The sequence below is a fragment of the Eurypyga helias genome, unplaced genomic scaffold (assembly GCF_000690775.1).
Source record: "Eurypyga helias isolate BGI_N326 unplaced genomic scaffold, ASM69077v1 scaffold7242, whole genome shotgun sequence".
NCBI classification, from domain to species: domain Eukaryota; kingdom Metazoa; phylum Chordata; class Aves; order Eurypygiformes; family Eurypygidae; genus Eurypyga; species Eurypyga helias.
In genome coordinates, this window is record NW_010235214.1 from 29,108 (window position 1) to 54,346 (window position 25,239).

The 25,239-nt window shown below is 42.9% G+C and overlaps 1 protein-coding gene across 1 annotated transcript in view; it reads right to left on the reverse strand.

Annotated features, from left to right (window-relative positions):
- Positions 1 to 293: 293 nt before the first annotated feature.
- Positions 294 to 25,239, reverse strand: part of LOC104505903 (dachshund homolog 2-like) — an 81,630-nt gene continuing 56,684 nt past the window's right edge. The window contains exons 6-10 of the mRNA XM_010146663.1: positions 17,945 to 18,090; positions 17,273 to 17,420; positions 13,836 to 13,979; positions 10,801 to 10,866; positions 294 to 654 (exon numbers count right to left, since the gene is read on the reverse strand). Coding sequence (XP_010144965.1) covers positions 617 to 654; positions 10,801 to 10,866; positions 13,836 to 13,979; positions 17,273 to 17,420; positions 17,945 to 18,090 — 542 coding nt within the window. The 3' untranslated portion in view covers positions 294 to 616. The remainder of the gene's footprint in view (positions 655 to 10,800; positions 10,867 to 13,835; positions 13,980 to 17,272; positions 17,421 to 17,944; positions 18,091 to 25,239) is intronic.

The window sequence follows — 25,239 nt, forward strand, 5'->3', positions numbered from 1 at the left end:
TGAGCTCACACTTTTGAATCGGTCATCTAATGAAAGGACAATTTTTACATCATTCTTTTAAAAAATGTACACGCATTTCTTTTTAAAACGTAATATATATCGAGTATCTGCTTCAGTAAACAAAGCTTAATTTATAAACACAATCGAAACAGCTCCATGTTGAACAGTTTCAGTGATGAACTGGACTTGTATGACGTACAGCCAGTGAGGACCGTTGTGGCTTAAAATCATTGTGCCATCGCTATACAGTAATAGCTACCTCCTTAGAAAAAAAAAGTTCTTGGAATGGGGCAGGGGGGGAAGGGGGAAAAAATCCTGTGTGTGCTTAAAAATACTAAAACTCCTTTCTATCTCCGGGGACCTAAAAATGATCTGTTGCGACAGGCTTGGTTTGGTATGGTAAGCTTGTAAAAAGTCTCAATATTTCTTAATGACAATACGGCAGTTTTCGATGCAGCAACAGTAAATTGCTTGAAATTGTCCTTCAAGTTTCATGCTACAAATCCTGTTCTTCACACAGTACTGAAGGCATCAAAGGTTGGAAGGGATGTTTTTCATGAACTATATAGTCTTCAAATAGTGATCATTACATGTTTTTCAACAACAGGTGTTTCCTTCAGTACATAATGGTGGGTTTGATATATGTTCTGTTTTCTGGAGGAAAGAAAAAAAAAAGAGAGGAGAAAAAAGGTTAATTACACAGTTGGACATTTTAGAATTCGTTGAAAATTAGGTGGGTTTCCTTATCTGTTTGTGGACTTCTTTTTTCTCAAGCCAAATTATCAGATCGACAAGTGACATGAACGATCCATCACGTGAGTAGCTTTCCCCGGGGAAAAGAGGCATCAGTGACACAGGCTGGCAAAGCTCTCGCGCCATGGGTGTTAGGGAGGGAAACGAGCTGGGCTCAGGGCACTGACCACCTCCTACCCCAGCGGTACAGGTGTGGGCACTCAGCTGGGCTAAAATCCACCAGCCTTGCTTCTGACGGTGCTTGCCAGCCAGCATCTGCTGAATAGTGGCTGTAAATACTTTCATTTGGATTTTCTTCCTTTAAAAAGCATTGGCTTTTTAATTGAACAGTCACCTTCCTTCTTTCTGTCCGGAAGGCAGCCTGTGCTGTTTGCATGCCTCCCTGCGACAGACCCAGTAACACGCCAGCGGCGTTACAACGCACCCTTATTCCATGCACAAGAGTTTCTAGGGAACGGCGTGCTGAACCCAAATTGCACTGCATTAGAAAATGGAATACGAGTAAATCAGTATCTGTTCCTTGGAAAAGTGTTCCTTCATTCAGAAAGCACCACGTTTCTTTTAAAACTGTTTCGTTATTTAGGGAAACAAGTAGAAAGCCACTTATTTCCTTCCTCAAAATATTCCTAGTTATAGTACCTATCAACTGTGATTTTTCACATTAAGCCCAGAGTAAAAATAAACATTAAAATGCCCAGAGAAATGAAAGCTAACAAGAATCCATATACTTGTTCATTATACAATGCATCACGAATTCACCCAGCTAAACCCGCAAGTACTGATCTTGAAGATGATAGCGAAATGATAATATTGAGAAGCATTTTGTATAATGTTGACATCTATCCCGTTACTGCTTTACATATGCCAATACCGAACACTCGTAAGGAAAGAACAAGTATCGACCTGCTAACTGACACTGATCCTTGGAGCAATCTCAAAGTTTGCCACATTTCAATTTCAAAATGCATTTCAGCTATAATATGAGTGATTTATCATTTAGCAGTAGCTGTCAAAGTAACCTCCTAGATAAAACAAAAACATCTGGAGCCATAAACAGAGGAGAGCAGTAGCTGAATTTTAATCCAAATCCGACATGTTCACTTCATTAGGAACAGGAAACAGCTAATTAGTAATTGAATGTTTCATGGTTTTAAGGAGGCTCAAACTCTCCAAACAGAGATGATTTAATATGTATTTTGGACGTAAACAAGAATAAAGATCGGAAAAAACGGGGACATAACATCTCCAGAGGAATGTTTGGGAGCATGGGAACCTCGAAAGAAGTGACTAAAATTAGTCTCAGGCCTTTGGCTGATTAAAATCATTGTCTGAAACTTAGTGGGGCAAATATTAAAGCCTGGAGAGGGGGTAAGTGGAAATGCAAACACTGAACTACTGTGGGTTTGGGGTTCTCTTCTCTTTCTCTTCTTCTTCTCTTCTCCTCATTAAAGTGATCTTTATAGGCATCCCAAAGGGCTGAAATTGTGCCATACTGTGCTTAGCGTGAGCCAGTAACACGCCGGTTGTGTGCACTGCACAGAGGCAGCCAAAGCCCTGCAGGTCCTGGGCACCGCACGCCCACCCCTTGGCGGGCCTAGGCCAGTGGGATCAGTAAGGATCACTAACATATATTTTTAAAATTCTTGGTATTTTTGAATATTATTTTCAGACTAAGGTAAGAGGGGTCACTGCGGGTACTGCAGGCTGATGGACTGACTATTTGGACTTTGAAACAGGTTTCAATTTTTCCTTCCTATTCCCTTTATTTCTCAAGGGATGTTCAACGGAGGCATCTGGAATACCCGTGAATGCCAAAGCTCAAGCACAGTGCAGCCACCCACGAGACAGTATTGATCAGTAGACAAAAAGTGCAGAGTTAAATATTTCTTTTTTTATAAAGCGCTCAATTATTCTCCAGAAATTAAAATACTTTCTTGTTGCTGTGCAATAAACTTAACTCCATGGCATTAACGACGTCATAGAGCAGCCACCTATGAGGAATTAAAGTGTTAGGAGCATCTGTGCTACCACTTATACATGAAAGACAAGGCAATGTTGTCGAATTTATCTCTTTGAAGAATAGTCACCATCCCCTCGGTGTAGCTGACTGCAAGCTACAGACCATTTTACAGCATTTTACTGTATTATATAGCAAAGATTTGAATAAATCTGTGTGCAGTAAATGTATTCTTTTATTAGGTTTATCCCTTAATCAAATATTCATTTATGTGGGCTTCATTCTATTAAAAAATGAAATTATACAAAGGTGAGCAAAAGCGTAGATTTACAGTAGTTTAAAGCCTAATCTCATTCTCTAGGGGTAATATTGACAATATAAAAACTGTATAAATGATATTCCCTAACACTAAAATATGCTTATGAGCCCCCTGTGCATGTTATACTGCTTTACAACCTACAGTGAAATGCATGACTGGCTTAATAAGCAAGACATTTAGAAAGGATTTTTTTTCCTCTTTGCAATGTATAACACAAGTAAAGATCTCCATTTCTCACTGAGCCAGAGCCTGTGTTAGTAATTGTAATTTTCCCTCAGGATGCTGTTGTCTTCCCTGAGTAGTTAGTCCAGGGTACACATCCATCTCTTGCACTCTCTTTTAGCAACAATATCATCACTTGTCCTTTTCTTTCAAGGTTTTAATGTCTGCATAAGGGACAAATCCAAATGCAGTAATTATCATCTGCATATTTATTCACATTTTTCTTCTTCCCCCCCCCCCCCCCTCTTTTTCAGCCTAATCAGCACCTCTGAATTTTCTGATTCTTTTGTGAGACTTTGTTTGCAGTATCTTGAAGTCAGTAATTCAGCTGCATTCCCGTAACAGTACTTCAAAGCAAAATTTCCACGTGTACGCTCACAACTTGCACAGAGAGATGCACCCAGTAACGCTGGTGTGCAACCCCGGTCCCGGAAGGGGAGAACGTGGCACAGACAGCTCTACAGTTTGGGAGTGTTCAGGTGACTTGAGCACACTGTATATCGGAAAGCAAATTTGGGATCTGCTGCATAATGAGAAAACACAGATGAAGTTGTTCTATCAGTAACTATTCATGCAATTTAAAAAATAACCCCCAGCACTACACATTGCAGCGACTATGGGTAGCAGAGATGAAATAATAAAATGAAAATCCCACTTTGCCAGTGTAGATGAAGGAGGAGCTGGGAGAGCTGCTACAGTAAAAGTGAGGTAGAGCCGACCCACGGCTGTTTCTGCCGACAGAGGAGCGGCAGGAGGGCCGAGGGCAGCCGCGTGCCAGACCTGCGTGCTCGGGCAGGCTTCGCACGGCTCCTGCTTGAGGTGCTGAGTCCAAGAGTCGTACGCAGCCCCGCAGGTATCCTGGAGAGGAGCTGGCCGCTCCACCCTGCCTGCCTTACGTAAAGTCGCTGTTCCACCTAGATCAGAGCCAGGCTGAGCTGCGGATGCAGCGGCATGTGGAAAATACAACGCCAGGCATTAGCTTCTGGTGTGGATGACATCCCCCAACAAACCCTCTTGCCCTACCCCTGTAAGAAACGGGAGCGCTGACTGGCCTGGAAGGAGGCTGCACCCAGGCCCCTGCCAGGGGGTAAGGCCTTCCGCCATTCCCAAGCCCATGGGAAGGGATCTCTTCACCACCGAGAAGGCCCAAGGGCAACAGTAAAACTGCCTTCTCTGCCTGCTTATTACTTGTCCAGCAACACCTTTCCATTTATCTGCAAATATTTTCCAAACCGAGCAGTGGAAGAAAAATCCCGCTATGAGCAGGGCATGGCTTCCTCTAGACTCAGGGACAAAAAATGCCGCTTCTGAGAGCGGCAGGACTAACGAAGTTTGGTTTGCGTTCTTCTAATCTCTTGCCCTTTCATTTCACCTCCTTCCCACCCCTGCAGCTGTGCAGTCCCTGCCGGCTAACGCTCCCTGTCCCTCGGGGAGTGCTGCGAGCTCCCTCCCTGCAGCCCCCGTTCCGGCAGCAGGCAGGACCGGGGTACCTGACCCCTCAGCGCTGCACTCGGGGCCTCTCCCCCACTCGGCCTGTGCTTAGGGCTGCTGAGTCAACTGCCAAGTATTTCCCCGTCCATGTTAACAGACCTAAAAACTCATAGAGAAAATCGGATTTCTCATGAGCAACAAGAGCCAAGGACAAGACTGCATTCCCTGAATACAGAGGATGCGGATGCTGGATTGCCACCGTCACTTTGAGTGGGCAGGAGAGAACAGTGGTTCCTGCCGAGGGAAGATCCAAGCCCACTGACACTGAGTTATCGAATAAATGTTTCAGCCCTTCGTAAGAACAGAAGGGTATGGACCTTCACCTCACCTGGGGAAACTTTTCTTCCCAGTAAATCACAAAATCTCAGCTTCCTCCCTCGTGTGGGTGTGTGTGCAGGGAGAGAGAAAACAGTCCCCAAAACACTGGGTACCAGAAGCAGAAGCAACACGGAGACCTGCGGTACCGGTGCTTAGGGCCCTCCTGGCGAGCAGCTGAGGAGGAGGCTTCCCGCAGCGCGGGGCAGCGTGTGCGGAGGTGACAGCCCGGGAATTGCACAGGGGCTGCGCAAGAGTATTTCTAGAAACGCTGCAGTACGACACGGCACAAAGTAACCCCCGGAGGTTTAAGAACTTGGAGCATCCAGAGCAGGACACGCACCAGGGACAGAGCACAGCTTGGAGAGGAGGAAGAAGGCAAGGCCGAAGAAGATGATGGCGACGAACTCGCACGCAAGCAGGGTACCAGGCCTCAGTTCAGTTCAATCTCAAGAGTTTCTAGTCACAGAGTCCTGACCTTTTCTTACATAAAATTCTGAGCGCTTGAACTTCTTTGTCAGGGAAAGAAGAGCAAGACAATAGCCCTGTAATTGCCAAGAGGTTGAATTTGTGTCTTGCAGTTGCAGACTGCTCTGAAAGTCCTTAGCGTGGTTGGTTTCAGCCGATGGCAGCATTTGGAGGTATAATTGGATACAGCAGAGTGGTGTTAAACCTCTTAAAAATTCTACTCTCTTCTGTCCCCCTTGTGCCCTTTTTACCATAGACTGGACTTGAAAACTGACTGGTTATATCAGAATATTGAAAAAAATATAGCCCAATTTTCTAAATAATAAAACCCAAACTATCTTCCAAACTTCAATGCTTCTTCATCTTTGGCAAACTGATAAAGTTATTCATGGATACGGAGAGGTTTTGTGCTAAATCTCTGCCAGGCTATTTCACAAAGAGAAGCAGCAGCAGCTGCCCTGGGTCACCCTCTTGTTGCAGGTGCCGTGAACCACGTTTCCTTGCACCACGTTTTCACCTCAGGAAACTCTGTTGGCCTGTGCTGCTGCCTCCTTCCTGAAATTTAGAGCATTTTATTTTCTGTAAATTGTTATCATCAAGTATTATGGTAACATCTATTTTTTAAAATTTTAAGATAACATTGCTTTGCTGATTGTTCCAATATCCCCTAACAATGAAATATAGTAATACAAAAGTTAACTAAGGTATAAACATGCAAAAGGAGAAGTCTCCCTGCGATCATAAAATGATGTTATTTTCTGTTCAGCAATTCATGTTACTGCTGTTCATGCTAATTAATTAAAGGAGCTGTTGCTGTAATGTGCAAACAGGGAATCTGAGAAACTGAGAGGGCTTTTAGGTCTCGGAGTGAAGTTAAGTCAATCTGGGCGCGGGCAATCAAATGTAATGAAATCACTTGTCAGTGCTAAGCTTGCAAAAACTGTGAAGTTTGACTAGGGAGTAAAAGGATTATAATTAGATTTCCAATAGGATAATAACTAAATGGCAGAAAGCAGTAAAGAGAAAATATTACTTTGTTAGCTAATGGTGCTGCTGTTCAGTTTTAGTTTTTATCAGCACACTTGTAGTTGTGCTAATTTAATTTGCTTTTATCAGCAAAAATGCACTACTCGAATGGTACTTGAATGTCATTTGCAAAAATCATTGATCTGAAGGTGCACTTAATGACACCCAGTATGTTTATTTTATGTGAAATGGAGATTGGCTGATAAAACGGTTGATGCACTATCTCGCTGGCCCACAAGTGAGTTATGGAAGCAAGACCAGAGGGTGTCTGTGCGCGTGCATCACCCTCTCCTGCGCCGCTCAACTACGCACGGGGCGTCGTGACGACAGCGACTGTTTTCTATTCTGTCAGCTCAAAAGCTTCTCTCGGACCAAGCTATGCTGGGCTGGAAGATCAGGTATAGCCAGGATTGAGGTATGAGACTATAAAGTTCAAAGAAGTTTTGTCGGCACAAAATTTCCCTTCCATTAATATATAAAGCATAGAGAAAATGAGTCAACTAAACGGAAAAGATTTATAATGCAGCTCAGAATCCCAGTGTATGAACAGCTTGTGTTAATAAAGTAATTTTAAGAAATGAGCATAAAATATGATGCAACTTAATCACTGTGAAAGGTGGCTGTGCAGTATTTTTGTGATATTCCTTTAAACCGTCTTAAGGAGACACTGGCAGTGAAACTAATTGAATTTCAAAGGAAAGGCACTGTGTGAATGATAGATTTCTGTCCAGCAGAGCTATTGACACCAGCAAAAGAAAGGTCTGCATTGATGCTAAAGCTTTTTCTCTGCAATAGGGAGAGATTTTGGAAGCTTAGAAACAGCTTTGTGTTAGGGACATGTGTTTTGACCCTTCCTCCTCCCAGGGCCCAAAAACCAAAGGCAGCAAATGAAGGGGGCAATGAGGGAGTGTGCTCAAATTGTTAAAGACGGCGGTGCAATAGTAGCTGTCAAGTACAAAAATTGTAATCAAAGGAAAAGAGAATACAAAGATATTACAGTATCAGCATAAATACAAATGAAAGGGATGGTGCTCCAGGACAGCAGCACTCTGAAATCCAAACAAGCTCTACAGAGAGCTCTTCAGAAACCTTTTTACCAGTCGAGAGTGCTTAGTGAAAAGCCAGCTAAACTCATCACATGTTTACATACGACCAGGATTTCTACACCACAACTGCCACAGGAGTCAGCGCAGCTGTCAGTCACTGCAGTGGTGAAGACGAGATGCCACTGAGGAGTGTGGGACGGGATTACAACTCCTACCGCACGAGCCACGTTCTGCTCACCCAGAGGGGCACCGGGCTGAGAGATACCAAGTATGGTGGATATCCAGTCCTACCTTTGTTCAGGTTTTTAATCTGAAACAGTACTTTATGTCCCACTGCGTCCAGCTGTGGAACCCACAACATCAGAAGGATATCGACTGGTTGGAGCGAGTCCAGAGGAGGCCACGGAGATGGATCAGAGGGCGGGAGAACCTCTGCTATGGGGGCAGGCTGAGAGAGTGGGGCTTGTTCAGCCTGGAGAAGAGAAGGCGCCGGGGAGACCTTATAGCCCCTTCCAGTACCTGAAGGGGCTACAAGGAAGCTGGGGGGGTCTTTTTACAAGGGCCTGTAGGGACAGGACAAGGGCTAACAGGTTTAAATTGAAAGTGGGGAGGATTAGATTGGATATCAGGAAGAAGTTCTTCCCACAGAGGGTGGTTGGTGGGACAGGTTGCCCAGAGAAGCTGTGGATGCCCCATCCCTGGAAATGTCCAAGGCCAGGCTGGATGAGGCTTGGAGCAACCTGGTCTAGTGGAAGGTGTCCCTGCCCATGGCAGGGGGGTTGGAACTGGATGGTCTGTAAGGTCCCTTCCAACCCAAACCATTCCATGATTCTATGAATGATGTAGGTGGATCAGACTAAAAAAGAAAACCAACTCCCTCACCCCAAAATAAAAATCATAAAATCACAAGTTTTTCTTGTGTATCAATAGACTACAGGAAATGTAAGAAAACTCTGTTAATTCCTCCCAGTAAGTAAATGGTTGTTGGAAATGGCTAAGCCCCACAGTTAGTTATAATAATTTTTGATGGGAAGACACATCTGAGCAAACTGTAACTTTTTTCCCTTCAACTGAAAATTGAACTGGACTTCCTTTCTTTTACCAGATTCTGTCCAGGTGCACCTCTGACTCTGAGAACCTTTCTGGAAGAGCGCTGAGCACTCATCTCAACAGGGATCATAAGTAGATCAGGAATATGTTCTTGCCAAATTTAAATACATGTGTCCCAAGTGCTTTGACGATTCCTGGCAGTAACGGTTTTCAAATGGCAGTAGTTAAAGCACAACTCTAACCAGACGCATACACATACATCTACACACATATGCTCTATGTGTATATATGCATTACAGCAAAGCTGTGATTCTCCTTCTTTGCCATCCATAGCACACCAACCTAAAATCACAAAAGGAGACAGCAGTAAAAATATTTGAAAGCTTTCATGTGCGGATGACAGATGGACGACAGATGCGCACCAGAGGTATGCGAAGTCAAGCCTTTAACAGTTGAGACATGCTACAGGTTGTGTTTGCATCTATAACGGTACTGCAGTCCTTCTCCTGTCTGCACAGAAGGGGACTGTCTTTAGTTACTCCAACACACGTTATTTTTTGCACACAGCACTGCACGATTCAGTAGGAGGTTGGAAAGGCTCGAAGAAGCAGCCGTGGTATTGGAAGAGGCAATTCCAGGCTGCCGCGGTAGCCAGCGCAGAACGGAACGGCGTGTAACGAATACGGCACAGGACTGAAGGGAGAAAAACGTAGGTTTTGTAGAAAACCAACAACACAAAACTGGACTTTCTCCAAAGTCAGAGAATTTCTTCATTCAAATTGCTCAGACCAAACTTTATCCCAGCTGACTATGGATTCTCGGCGTGCCCAATCCAGTGCCTAATGGTACTGGAAATAACCCTTACCCGTACCTCAGCTCCCCTAAACGTGTGCTTGGGCAATCCCAGCACAAGGACAGGCTGGGCAGAGAGTGGATCGAGAGCAGCCCTGAGGAGAAGGACTTGGGGGTACTGGGGGATGAAAAGCTGGACATGAGCCGGCCGTGTGCGCTGGCAGCCCAGAAAGCCAACTGTATCCTGGGCTGTATCCAGAGCAGCGTGGCCAGCAGGTCGAGGGAGGGGATTCTCCCCCTCTGCTCTGCTCTGGTGAGACCCCACCTGGAGTGCTGCGTCCAGCTGTGGGGCCCAACGTCAGAAGGATATCGACCAGTTGGAGCAAGTCCAGAGGAGGCCATGAAGATGATCAGAGGGCTGGAGACCCTTCCTATGGGGACAGGGTTGGAGAGTTGGGGGTGTTCAGCCTGGAGAAGAGAAGGCTCCGGGGAGACCTTATAGCACCTTCCCGTGCCTGAAGGGGCTACAAGGAAGCTGGGGGGGACTTTTTACAAGGGCCTGTAGTGACAGGACAAGGGGTAACGGGTTTAAATTGAAAGTGGGGAGGTTTAGTTTAGATATCAGGAAGAAATTCTTCCCACAGAGGGTGGGGAGGCACTGGGACAGGTTGCCCAGAGAAGTTGTGGATGCCCCATCCCTGGAAGTGTCCAAGGCCAGGCGGGATGAGGCTTGGAGCAACCTGCTCTAGTGGAAGGTGTCCCTGCCCATGGCAGGGGGGTTGGAACTAGATGATCTTTAAGGTCCCTTCCAACCCAAACCATTCCATGATTCTGTGTGTATTGCACAACTCCCTTACTTCACAGCCCTACAGCCAGAACACATCTGCTGTTTTCTGGGAAGCACGTGGACAACACAGGAGAGTTCTCTATTTGCAGACACTCAATGGACATTGAGGAAACGGAGCACTGCATAACTGCCCATATCATGAACGTGACTTTCCTTTTCCACCCAGAGTTTTTATGGTTTTTTGAAAGCGCCTATGGTCTTGATCGGTAGGTAAGGATCAGAGGTAAAATATTTAGAAATGATAAAGCATATGCAAAATCTTTTTTGAACTAAGCGCATATATCTGATACCTAAATAGGAGTTTCCCACAGCTCTAAAGAAATCTAATTTTTGTCTTGTAAAGTAGGGATCTTACAAAGGTTTTCTGTGTTGAAAGGGAAAACAAAACCAAATTGTGCAATTTACATTTATCTTAAAGCAGGAAAACAGGGATAAAAGTTACTGTGTGTCTCATGTAAATTTTACTATGGCTCGTGACCAACACGTCTGTGATGGGATGTGGTACATACTGCACCTTGCATTGCCGCACTGTCATGTTGGGTTCCGTTGTGTTCTATTTCCATATCTGGGATTCCAGCATCTGAAAGATGTGACACCAAAGATTAGTGCATTCCCCTTTGTCCTTCTCTCATGCATCTTTAGACAAATATTTATAGCAAACTAGGGCGATCTCCAAGTTACACACTCTTGCATAAAACATTTGGTCTTCATAGAATTTTCGGTAGTAAATTGTTTCCAAAATGTGCAAACATTACTGGTCTCACAGTGAATTATTTTTAATGTGCTTCACATTTGTCTGACAATCAGATAATAACCAACACATGATAGTAATATGTCTGTAAAATTCTCTTGGAGAGTGAGGGCATCTGGCAGATGAAAAATAAAAGTCAAAATTAAACTGTGATGATAATATGAAACTGGGTTGACTCTCCCTGCCACACACCTGCAAGAAGACAGCCGATGCCAGTCAATGCGTGTGTGTACGCGTGTGAGTCTGTGAAAGTGCCTGTCACAAATAAAGACCGTGCAAACTGCATTTAAAAGACTCAGCTCAGGATGTGGTAAGCGTGCATTATCACCAGGATTACGTATGTGGTGTTACACAAAGCCTTTCTGAGAAGAGCTTTCCAAAATGGATTGTGCTCTTTTTTCCCAAGTTGAGCAAGAGTCTCATGGTGACATGCCCTTTTGAGCTATTTAATTTCATACTGGTAATACCTCTGCATGCACAGTCCTCCGAGGTGGGGGCAGGGCTCAAACACTCCAGGGTGTCACGATAACAGATGCCATTATCCACCTTGTGCCAACAAGGATTAGCATGAAGGGTATGTGATTTGAATCCACGGCACCTCGAATCCTGGAGAAACATCTGCTTCTCTTATAATACAGCACTTAAAGATGACAGCAGGAGAAATCCCACACCTGAAAGGTGTTCTGAAGTTTTGCTGTGTAGAAGCCTGTCCTGGACTTTCTCTAACAACTGTAACAACTGTCTCTAAACTGTACTGTTGCTTTCTCAGATCACTTTTTAGCTGGAGTGTCAGCTGGCCTTCCGATGGTCAGCCTACAGCCCAACCTAACTCTATGGCAGGGCAACCCACTGAAGTACAGCCCTCACACCAAACAGTAATAGCTTAGTAACAGATGTGATGTATGCATATACAGCCCTATAAATATGTATGAGCAAATCGTATTTTCATGTATACAATTTTTTCTTGTAAAATGACAAGTGACTGCTATTACATAGGGTTTCCCTTACCCAGATCCCTGTTTTGAAGTAAAGTTCAGGGCACGGATCTATTAACCTAAACCAGCTTTTTTTTTTTCAAACCTTTCTGAGTACATGTTGGATATATGTAAAATGACAAAGTCATCCATAGCTAATATCAGCATCTGCTAAATGAGACAGACCGTCAGAGTTAAATTAAAAATATTCAGAATAGCTCTTCACATTTTGTTGTCATAAAATTGTACCTGCAATTAAATTGTGGATTAAGATGCTAATGAGCTACCTGATTTGCATGTGCAATCAGATTAGCATGTAAATATCAGCTTTTTGCAGGCACTAACATATATATGACTACCTGAGTGTGCCTGCAAATCAAAGCGTTAGCAGCCAGGCCCACGGGAGCAGATGTAAAGATCTGTTAATCACATTGCTGGCATGTTGGTACCCTTTAATTTGTGGCTTCCAGAACTGTGGAGTACTCCTCTAACGAAGTGCGAGCGGCAGGTGCTTACCAGCAATGGCAGAATCTGGGTGAATGACCTTACAGAACATCAGGAATTTAGGTTTTTTTGACGTTCATCTCAGGTGCTGACTATGTCTGTGGGATCGGATCTGGGCATTTTTCTGATCCAGTGAAGGTGGTGGACAAGGTTTCTGCTGGCTCTGTCCACCCACCCTCCCCTGGGTCACCGTCCCTTATCATGGTGAAACTGCAAGCTGTATATCCACACCCGAATCACCGCCGCTGGCTGTCAGCACATCAGAAAAGCCAGCCAGGTCTTGGTTACAGTGATATGCTGGACGATAAAACCCAGCAGATGAGAATGCCTCTGAAAGATGTTGCTCTCATACTTAAAGTGTTTATATCTCTTAGGTGCCCTAGATAAATCACAGCTCGCAGCCCACTGCAGAGCGTTGCGATGGCAGTTCACATCGACAGGCTTGCCCTGACTTTAAAAAACAGTTTGGGTAGCCCTCACGACTGAGAACTCAAGACAAGCTAAACTCATTCTTTTTATTCAGCAGTTTAGGCAGTTTTTGCAGCCTGCTTAGGTTATTATGGCTCAGCTGCCCAAAGTAGGCAGCACGAAGTTAACGTAAAGCGTACACGACATACAAACGCAGCAGCGACTGAATGTAACTGATTCATAAGCCTCTGCAGAGGCTTCAGGGTAGGGACTGAGCAATAAACCTGAGCTACAGGACCTGAAATTAATTAAACCTCAACTAGGTTCAGTCTTAAAGATTCAAACTAAAGCTCTCAACGCTGGCCAGAACCACATTAAGTAGGAGAGGCAAATCCTCCCACCACCCAAAACATAGTCACTCTGTTTAGGAGATGAACTGATTCACTTTTGTTTCACAAGAATATTTGGGAAGTATTCAAAACCTAGTCAGCTCTGAAAGCTGATACATATTTAACAAACTTAATAGGTCCTGAGGCTGCGCAAACTTCAGTCAAACGGCTTTTAAAATGAAGCTCATCAGTTCTAAAATGAATCTGCTGGGAGAGAAGAGTTCAGAGAACCTTACAGGAACCAAATTTCACCTTGTCTTAGCTGGCACTGTAACAGACTCCTCTGGTAATATATTCAGCATTTCCTGTCATGTCTCTGTAAACTGCTCTGTTTCTCTAGTTGCAGACTGACTTATTTTTCTAATTCAAGACACAGAGCACTTGGCCTGAAATAGGCTTTTAATGATTTCAGGAAAGGATTGTGGATTTTTATTCTGGAATTTGCTCTGTGCATCACCTTACTTGTGTTCACTCAATTAAACATCACTTTAAGCTAACTGGGAAAGGCCAACTAAGACATTACCATTTAACATCCTGAGACCGTCACCTGATGTGGCTTGTTTAAGCGCCTGTTCCACTTGTTCTCTTCTCTTGGATTCAAATTCCAAAGCTTCCTGCAATTTTCTCTTTGCCTTCTTTTCTTTCTTCAAGCGTTTCTGAATTGTTGCTGAAATGTAAATATATTGCAAGAATGGCTGTTAAAGCACGATTAATGTGTAATGGAGAGAGTAACTGAGTTTATGTTCAATGTCCAAGGGCCCGGTTCTAGCTCGAGAAAAAAAATGACCTGGCATAAATCTGATACAAAACCAAAAAGAAGCCATTAGATCTTGCTAAAGGCCTTAAATCTTATTCTCATTCTGGGACACCCCCACGGATTTACGTCTCCTGACCAGAACGTCGGAGTCTCGGTGCCCGTCTGGTGGTTGACGTTGCGCAGACTGCACCAATTTGGCCTAAATTCCAGCTACAGTTCTGCAGAGTTTGGTTGAGCAGGCCATTGACCTTAATTTCTTGCAACTGCGGCAACATACATCCTCAAAATGAAAAAAAACCTCTCACCCTTCATTCCAGCCTTTTCCCTAAATGTTGAGAATTACATTGCACTCCCCTCCTCCAGCTGTTTGGTAGCAACGGTGTACAGAGTGAAACCTCATGGAATTAGGTGGTAATCTTTCTGGTAAAAATGGAGCAGCAGTTGGGTGAATTTTGAAGCAGAGCAACTGAAATAACCAGAAGCAGCACCCAAGACAGAAGCCAGGTGTAAGGCTACTGAGCTGCTGGGTGAGGTGGGCACATACTCAAAGATCAAATGCACAGAGAAGGGGTATGTCCTGAGTAACACCAGTACTTTCACACTCCTGGAGAAAAGAAGAGGGAAAGCCAAAGAAAGGAGAGACACAAAACAACATTGGATGTATGTTGAGAATCTCAGAGAGAAGTTAAAAGGGAACTTCCCGGGTAGAAAGGAGGTTGAAAACAACCTCGTAGACTGGTACGTAAATCGAGTCTATTCTCTTCATTAGCAATTTCTCCCTCTAACTGAAGCACTCTACAAAACACTTTAGTAGCTGGCTGGTTGGACTTACAACAGGTAGTAACGCAGTAATACAGTGCTGTTGTACAGCTCTGCGTTAGATCTCAAGGCACTTACTATCCTTGCTGAACACTCTTCAGTGGGCTCTCTTTGCACCCGTGCTGCAAGAACACTCTCTTGCGTCTCTTCTTTTTTGACCTGCACCTCCCTGCCCCGGTTTAAACTGCCCGGTAGGATCTCTCCAGTCCCACCACCACGCTGCTGAGCAAACCCTGCAGCCCAAATATGCTCTCCTCCTGGGCGCAGCTGCAGTTCCAGGAAATCTGCCATCAGCCGGCACATCTGAGTGGCAGGAGGAAGACGGGTTGGACCCGAGGCACATGCCCTCGTCCTTTCCCAGAACTAGCAGGGGAGCATTGTTAGCAAGCTCAGGAAGGGGTCAAACGCCACTCCCATAGCATATCCCAGCTCACGGAAAGCGCTCCACTTCTGCAGCCCATCGCAGCTTGCGCGGAGGATGCAGGAATGGTTTTGCATTGTGCTGCCGCTGCTTCAGTTCACGCGTGCTGCCCAATTCCACAGAGCAGTACTTAATCCCATGGATTCATTACTGAATCAAATAAATGAGGAAACAATGGCACTAGAAAAGGTAAGTAAAACTAACAGACTAAAGAGAATTTGAGATTAAACATAAATGCCCTTTTAAAATTACCATCTGTTTTAGAGTCAAGTTTAACCGGTGTGTACACTCTGGCAAATACTGCTCACAAGTACTGTTAAAATGAGAGTTGGATTTATACAAGCAGTATTTTGCAATCCCTTTTACTTGCTTCTCCTGCCTAGTAGATACTTGGGAATTTCAAATCACAAAATACTGATAGAAAATTTACTAAAAATTTTGGAAAAATTCTGGGAAAATCCACAGTATTTAGCCAACTTGTTGTGTTTACATAACTTGTCCACCTGAATTCTTATTGGCTGTTACAGATCTGAATGAAAAGATGTGAATACACCAGTCAGGGGAGAAGAAAAAAAAAAAGCATCATTATATGGGAAATCTCTGAGACACGGGATGAATTATGAAAGTCAAAATGTGATCTGTAGAACATAACTTTGGAAAATATAGCAACCCATGTGAAAAACCCTATCTCTGACTTTCTGTAACGAGATATTCATGTAGCGATGACCTGAAAGACAATTCTGAGGGTATTGATTATTGGTGAAATTCTTTTTTCAGCCAGAAGTCAACAAAGTCTGTGAATGGCTTAAGGTTCTTGTTGACTTAAATGGGACTCAGGAGGTGCAGAGTCTGCTCTCTGCCTACACGGGGACAAGTGTGGTTTTGCAGAAATACAGCAGTCTCATCCACACTTAAGACGGGGGTGATGCGACATTCCTGAACACCCACTGCAATTTAACAACTTCAGTAGTATTTACTGACCCTTCACAACGCAAATTTGTTGGCCCTTACCAAGGCCTGGCACTGCAGACACTGTTCTACACACCCAATTTCAACTCAGAACGCACAGGAAGGTACTACACGGCACCTACATTTTTGGCGTTATCTAGTTTTATCTTTCTGATTTCATGGATGTAATCTAGAAGTAGCTTTTGGCACATAAGGTACTATTCCTCTCCTTTAGATGCAGATTTGAATTTTAACAAGAATACTGGCTTCTCTGCAATATCACAGCGAAAAATTCAGATTTACCAATTTAATTGCCTATTATTATCAAAACCTTCCGAACAGCCATGGTTTTGTCTTAGAAGACCCCATATGGGGAGTGCTCTGGTATCTCACTCTCCTGATGGAAAAAAAATTATCCAGGGTTATTTGCTTCAGGTCTTGCACTTGGGTAGACAACTTCTCGTAGTGCTGTCTATTTTGTTACGCTGAAGTTACCTGCAAGAAGAACTCGCTGACTAGCACGTAAACTACGGAAATGTGGGCCAGATAAGGAGTAAGCTAACCAGAAAAAATCGCCAAATACCCAAATTACAGACGTACCGTCCTTCTCGCAGTAAGACTGACCCTCAGTGCTTGGAGGATAGTAGCAGAAAACAAAAGACATTAAAGCTGTCAGATGGAGAAATCAGGCCGGGAATACGCAGACGGAGTGGTAATAATCCACGTGAAAGCCATGAAACCAAATCAACTTTCCTCCACAGAACCAGCCAAAACTCTCCGCAGCCAGTTGCCCTCCAGGAAATAATCCTTCAGTCACTGTTCTGTCTGCTTACAGAAAAGTGTGCTTCATTCTGTTTTTATTAAATTTAAATCTTTCATTACCAGCGCTAGTCCACTGCTGCATTACACTGAAGTATGAATGTCAGTTAACTCCGAGTCCTCAACAGCTCCAGCTGGAAATGCCAAAGGGTTATGCATTTAATAGATATCTAAACTCCATTTTTCATTCACTCACCTCTGCTTTGCAGCTCAGCTGTGAGTTGCCTTTCCAAGCTCTCTCTTAGTTCTCTCTCTCTGCAAAGCTCCATCTTTAACTCTTTTTTTTCCTGCTGTATCTGCTTTTCCTGGACTCTCGCATTGTCCACAGCCACCTTCAGTAGGCCCTAAAACACACACAAATGTAAGATCTGAAAATACCATTTCGTTCCAGCAATGACAAAATTCTATTCTTCCATTTGTTTCTTTTACACCCTCTAGGAAAACAAAAAAAATTAAAAGCAAGAACCTATAGGCCTGGAATGAAACTGGGCATTTGAAGTAGCTAAATGTTATATATGAGCAATTTTGTGGCATGGAATCAGTGCTAATTCTTCCTACTGATGTGGTTTGTTACAAAAGGAGTGCCGTATTGTTGCTGACCTCGGCCAACGGCAGGGAGAAGCAGAGGAGGAATAAGAGACTGGCGAATTTTAATATGACCGTTATTGCCAACTATTAGGACAAACAGACAGTGCATGAAACCCTTTCGCGATGGATAATGCCAGATAGTGGAACCCTAAGCATCACATTAAATAAAAGAAATTAGAGTTGCAGATACAAAATAGTTTCTGAAACTTTTTAAAGAGATTGAAAAAGAAACACATTTTATCTATCATGACATAGCCTGGCCCTATAGAGAGTAATTTACCTGAATGTTGGTTAATAGTGTTTCTACTGATGAAAGACCATCAGCAAAAAGAAATGGCGCCGGAAATCCAGGAGGCAAGGCCTGTCCAGCCAGTTGGACTTTATCTAAGGTTGGTTTCATTATTGGAATGGCAATTTGGACCTCTTCTGTAAAGATAGGTTTAAAAGCAACATCAGAAAGCATTGGAAATATAGGTAAATGAAATTTCTAGAAACTAGCATTCTGTTTACCCCGAAGTCAAAATACAAGCGCATTAGTAAAATTGACATTGTTTCAGTCTTTGGGCAGCTGTGAGTGTTGCTAAGGTAAGTTTGCAAAATAGTACAGAACAATAACCAATATACTGAAGACTCTAACATAGCTGTAATAAAGCCTATTGTCTCTCAAATTCTACAGAATTGTACTACAGAATTATAACAGTATTACACAGTTCATTAAACCCGAATGACCTTTCTTCATTCTACCATGGTCACCATTCTGTGCTGTGCATTTTTTGTTGCTATAACCTTGACAAAATTCTAATCAAGAAACATATCACATCTCTTTACTCCTTTAGCGTTACCCTTCCCATACTCAGCAGTAAATAATCTCCACTGAGTCATCCCCGCCTGCTCAGCTAGCTCCAACTCCACGCTGACAGTGAAGTGTCAGCACAGGTTTCCTTAACAAGTACCTTGCTTCTGTCAGCCTTTCTAGTCACAGGCAGCGGCCAGCATCGCTTTGCTGAGTTATCTCTACCGGCGGCATAAAGAGCGGGGTGCTGGGGGTCACCGGAGCGGCCGGGGAGGGGAAGGTGCTCCGGCACTGGGCCTTGCTCCTGCGATTTACTGCATGGAACCAGATCGATGCGGCTCCTACAAACGGCAGAATCGGGACCTGGTGGCGTCCCCTACACTCGCCGTTTCAAGTCGATCACGTTGGTGCAGATCAAGCTGTGCACAGGCAGCAGACGTGTGTATCCGCAAAGAAACAACATCAGTGATTATTTTTCAGAAATCCTTTAAGTTGAGCTGAAGCAGTGCTGCTACCAATGAACTCATAGTTTTGAATGGGATAGCAAATATCTCCTTCTCTCAGATCCCTGTGAGTACTTCTTCCCCGTGTACTCGTTTTAAACATCGAGCCGACTGCTGAAACCCATGAAACTAATATCCACTAGCAGTTTTTAAAGCCCAATGCTGTACATCTCTTTTAATCTGAAATGTTAAAAAAACCCCTCTGTGTAATATTCCAGGGAAACCGCGTCTGTATGTATTATATTCCTGCGCTTGCAGAAATAATGAGGAGTATCTTCTGAGCAACTGCTGCTCCGTAACGTAGTGGCCAGGAGTTCAAGAGGCACGTGTTTTCTACGGGCAACTGCAGAGCCCGTCCTGATGGTTTCATCTGTCAGGGGTATTGGTCATGTTAAAGCCAGGATCTACTCCGTATTCAAAAGGCCTCCTTCTCCCACTTCTCAGTAAGACAAAAAAACCAAAACAAAACCCCAAAGAACCTGACGACGACGAATAAACCAGGGTGTCTCTACACACAGTATTATCTCGTTTAACAAACTCAGGAGCATCTATTGAGCAGCAAGCACGTTCTGCTGTTTCTAAAAGACACCTACTGACAACGAACCAGAAGCATTAGCAATCTTCAAATCTCTGTCTAGGCAGTGCTTCGTTTTCACTGTGTAAGTTCATTAAATGGAACATGTTCATAACGATTCTCCAGGACTAGCAACAGCAGAAGCCAGTAACTTCTGTGCATCTTGGTAGCTACCACTGTAGAGCTCTGTTCATGTAATTTAAATGATCCATCTGAGAAAAACAACTCTGTTAGCATACTTGGGACACAGAGTTTGTGCCATCAGATGCACCGTTTCTCCTATTTAAATGTCTTGTATCCGTGGCAGAGTTTTAAAAATGAACCTTGCGGTTCATTTGAATCGGCTCTTGCGCACGATGCTGCACAGAAATAATATCTAAGCCAGCGAGTCACAAAAGACTAACCAGAAGTGGCATTTGAAAAATAAAGTAATCCATGAAGTATGCATAACAAAACCATAGCTGCTTTAAAATCTCTAGAAATCTCTACTATTTGGAGATGAAAGTAATAACATTAAATTGGCCGAAAGGAAAATTACTATTGACTGTGAAGACAGGTTGCATGGTCTATGGTTTGTAATGTTACTGTACAGCAGATTGAAGTTTCAAAATAGTATTACTCTTCTTTAAAGAGATAGACACAGCTAAATTAGGTGCTGCTTGCTGCAGTGAGGATCAAATGCAAAAAGAATCATATTTCATCAGACCTAGTCAACACCAGGAAAATAAATAGAAATATAAGAGGTATGCAGGCAATGATTCATTTTGATAATCTGGCCCAAGAGAGACACATAGAGACAGCACACAGATCTAAGCTTCTACCAAAAGACAAATAGGACACAGAGGGTGGGAATTGGGATGACAGTGTAGCAGAGGTCACATCGATTTTCAGCAGCAGTTTTCACACAGATGAGATAACCCTGGACTCTATTTGGCCCATTGTTCATATCCTACCTGTCCCAGAAGCAATAAATTTCCAAGTCCCAGAAAAAGGGCAGTAAAGAAGAAGGATTCTACTTATGACTTCTTATGATTAAGTTTTTGTGCTAACCAAACATGCTTTGCAGACCAAGGTCACATTGCATGTTAAAGTCTGTAATAGCTGGAAACTAGAAGCAGCATATTATGTTTTAGCGTATATGGGTGGAAACTGTCAGACCATTCATCATTTTTTTTTCTGATTGAAATCACACTCTGCAAAGATGAATGATAAATGCATTAGAAATCTATTTCAATCTTGTAATAGGTCTTCACATCTGAATGGTGTCTACGTCTTGCCCATATTCTGAGTAAGTGCACAGTTAGGCAGAAATTTATTAGCTAGACTGGGGAAATCATAATTGGTAAAGCAATTAAAAATGGCACATGTTGGAAGCATTTTTCGTGGATTGTATCATATGCATCTCTCTAATAGAAAAAAGATGTTGATTTAAGCATTTTGATTTTAAGGAACACTAAAAATATAAATGCTAAAAGCTGCACTCTCACTTATAGTACAACAGACTAAGCAAGAAATAAAGCTAGGACAAGTGCAATCTAACCAAGGACACAAACAACCTTTCTATTTACTGAAGCAAAGTGGGAACTACTTTTATTGAGCTTGCTTGTTAAACCTGCCACGCTTTATAACAGCATTCAGGAATCCATTTAGAGTGCAGTCTTTTTATTTTAATTTCTAGCTGGCATCCAGATGAATAGATGAAACCAAGAATTATATTGCAGAGAAAGGAGATACACAGTAAACACTGACAGTGAATGGAATATTATCCCAGGAAAGTACATGGAAATCTGCTAGAAAGTTTCTTGTTCTTAATTCAACATACTAAAGTATTACATCTTGTCTTCCACCTCAGTTGCAGAAATAGGGGTTGGAAAATGAAGCATCAACCTGACTAAAGGCAGCACTGGGAACATGAGTAACGCAAATCGCTCCCTGCGTGACAGTGCGTGGCCCAAACCAACAGGCAATTTTATTTGCCAGCTGGTTTATATTCTTTCAGAAGGCGTGTTTTTAAATCCATCATTCATACACCTGATACACTTGACATGTCACAACCCTCTCAAAACAAGGCAGAAATATTAAAGCTACAATTTACATACTGCCTAACACTAGTTAGACCACCCAGTTATTTCTTCAGATACACTTCAAAACTTTATCTATCTGGAGCTGTATAGGCATTGGGTGTAAACATCACCTCAAATAGCCTACAGAATGGAACTTCTGCATAAAACAAATGTGTGGTATATGGAGAAGAGAGTAACACAAATCTACACAAAATTCGTAGTTACTAATCTATTGGTTACTAACCAGGACACTTGATCTCAGAAATCCTTCAGCCAGCATTAACAAGACGGTTTTGAGCACAGAAGGCAGCTGGGTCACTCTTTTCCCTTGCCTGTGGCATACAATCTAAAAACCTAAGGGCTAAAATAGTTTATCGCAATTATAATTCTTTGAGCTTCGTATCTGAGTGATGGGGATTACATTTAACGGTCCATAGTTACCAAAGAACCTTTCTGACCTTTAGTAAAATAAAACAGAGGGTCTGCAACACAGGCTGAGTTGTATGTGCTACTCACCTCTGAACGCAGGATGATAACATTTTTATCTGAAATGGCATTATTTGTTCAAAGATCTTATTGAATAATCAAACCCCATATATCTTTATAGTGGCACAAGGTCCCCTGCCTTGCAGCTGGACATCTATTTCACACCAACAGTGAGAGGCAGCTGTGGCCAAGCATGGGTACTTTGATAGAATTAGGCCCCAAATTCTAATTTGTGACAGCAATAAGCGGTTTTCAAAATAACCATGAGACTTCTTATTTTAATTTTAAACCTTGGCCACTTCTGCATTGCTTACATAGAAACTAGCAGCTTTTTATTTTTCTGTCACAGTAAGGTAAGCATGAAAGGCATGTAATCTGAAGCACTGTTTATTTAAATACTTTGTATCTGTAAGTCTGCAAGGACAGGGTTATTGGTCTTCAGTGTCTTAATAACTCTGAAAATCCTCCTTAAACCTCTGCCTGCCTTTTTCTCCCTCACTCATTGCTTCTCTGCCGGGAGCTGAGCGCTCCTGTTCATCAGTGAGAAAAGAGATGCCTCCTCCTAACCTGGCACCAATCAGACTTAGAAATTTACTGCTCTAACCTTGTGATTCAGGTGCCAAATTTAAAGTCACTGCTGTTTTTCTTAATTACAGTCCCTGAATGAGCAGGGTCAATGAATGCAATTGGGGAGTAGCTGATTAATCCAGAGCACTAGCTTTAAATCAGACTTTATCTCATTTTGAAATGATTGATACAACTTGCTAGCACACAAGCATTTTTCACTACTAAGCTTTGCCATAAAGAAACTTCACTTTTTAAGTAGTATCTAATCATTATATATATGTTTCCAGGCTGCCTTACAAGCTTCTGGAAACCAGCACAAAACAGTAGCATCAACTATACTCCACGGCATCCACATCCCTGCTGGCTCTCCCCCGTGCACTATAAAATCAGTTGATTTTGTCCTGAAGAACTGTTTAATGAAACCTTTCTGTTGTTTTCAACAGAGAGGGGAAATGTAGGCCATGCCTGTTACATGTAGAGCAATGTGCTAGCTTAAGAAAAACTGAGTATTTGGAGTAGGAAAAAAAGAGAAACGGGTGCAAGCAATGCCTTCACCACCTTTCCACAGTCCTCCGGAGTGATGAGGCTGCTTTCCTGGAGGGCATCCTAAAGCAGGCACTTAGTGTTTGAATAGGAGGAGGCAAAAAGCAGAGAAATGAAAATTTCACTAGGAAAGGCTGAAATTACAGTTTACAAATTGTCTTTATCTCTGCACTCTTTATCAAGAGGTGTGTAATTATACAGCTTTGACATTTTCATCAATGTACTCTCATTAATAACACAGAAAATTATACCTATTTATAACTTCAACATATTTACAATATACCCTGATGTTCACACGGCACTGACGGTAAAAACACCTGAAACTATTTAATAATTCGAACCTTAAAAAGAGGACCTGAGTTAGAGGAGATGCTAGATTTGCAATAATGAAAAATGAAATTGAGAAGAGCAGTGATTCACTAGCTAGACACCAGAACAAGTAACTTGACTCTAAATTCAGCATGTGCAGATTAAGAAAAACCAATACAACTGATGTCACCTGATTAATTCTGTTCATTAAGGAGAACCGTAAGTACAATTAAGGCTACTAATACTTATATAAAAAGCCTTTAAAAATGTTGTCTTTTATATTCATAACAATTATTTGCGATTTATCGTTTGTCTGTGTTATCATCATTATACCTGCCTTCTCCTGAGCTGCTCCTCAGGCAGGTTTTGGTAACCTGGATTCCAAAACATCTAAAGTTGTTCTGTGCTTTAAGTGGCTTCTTAAATCTACGTAGAAGCTTAAGTACCATCGATCTGCATTTTCCAGATGGCAATTTAAAGGAACCAGTTACTTTCAGCTGGTAATAGTACCTTGTCACTCCTCACAACGACCAGGAGCATTATTTCTACTGACAATCAAGAAAAGAGAAAATGTGAACTATTCAAGAAAAGGTTAGTAATAAAATTACTGTGGTGTGGGAGAAAGGAGGAAAATGAAAACAAAATAAACCAAATCCTCCTCATGGCCGTTACCGAGAGGTTATGAATTTTTTGACAGCTAACTCTCCTATTAACATTCACAAAGGATTTTTTCCTGGTGATATGTAAGCATCAATGTAGTCTGACTATTCTTCTACTGAGATTTTAAACTGTCAGATGAGGACGGGTAGGAGGAATTTGCCAAGAAAAAAAAAGATTCTTCAATTTTCTTGGCGGATTCAGCTTTTCCCTATTAATGTTGAGATTATTTCTTCAACTATTTTGTTGCAAATATTTATGACTCCATATGGAACAACAGATGTTGAAGGGAAAGGATAGCAGAAAAGACTTCATTTTCAGCAATTACCCTGCTACTTGTTGTCATACTGTAGGTGTTCTTAGTGCATCTATTTTACATACCACCCTGTCCTTTCACAGACTGCAAAAATGTCAGTTTGGGTAATTAATGTAATAACTGTAGTCCAAATCACTTCCACAATATTCATTTATGAAAAAAATATATAGAAATAGGACAATGGGAGGAAGAAATCAGGAAGGAAGGAAGGGGGAAGATAGGAATTGCTTTTCCAGTCCTTCTGGAATATCTGATCAGGAATAATTTTCTGGCAAAGCTGCACTACGTCCTTGATACAGAATCTGCCCCTTTTTTCCTCTGAGACAGGTTCCAGTGACTGTCACCAAGAAGAAAAATCATAAAAGCAACAGAGGAACAAAGCTGGCCAAGAAGCAGCACAATCAACGGTAAAATGATCGCAGAAGAAGGGTGAAGAAACACGGGCTGGGTGTGATGAGGACCAATAGGAACAGGTTGGTGTTCGAGATGAAGAAACGTGTGAAGAGAACCGCTACCAGCACGGGCAGGCAGAATGGTGCCTGCTCTGCCGTCTGCGCCGGCGGCACGGGCACGCCAGCTCCGAGCCGAACACCACCGCCAGCAGCCAGCACCACCCTCGTTGAGAAACCCTGCCCAGTGTGTACCCAGCAGCCGTGCGCGGGCGGCCTGGGACGGAGGGAGAAGGGTAATAACCCGATCCCAGCGCCACGCTAACCACAGCCACTTGGGTCGTGGCCGGGAGGCAGCTCCCGGCTGGGGTAACA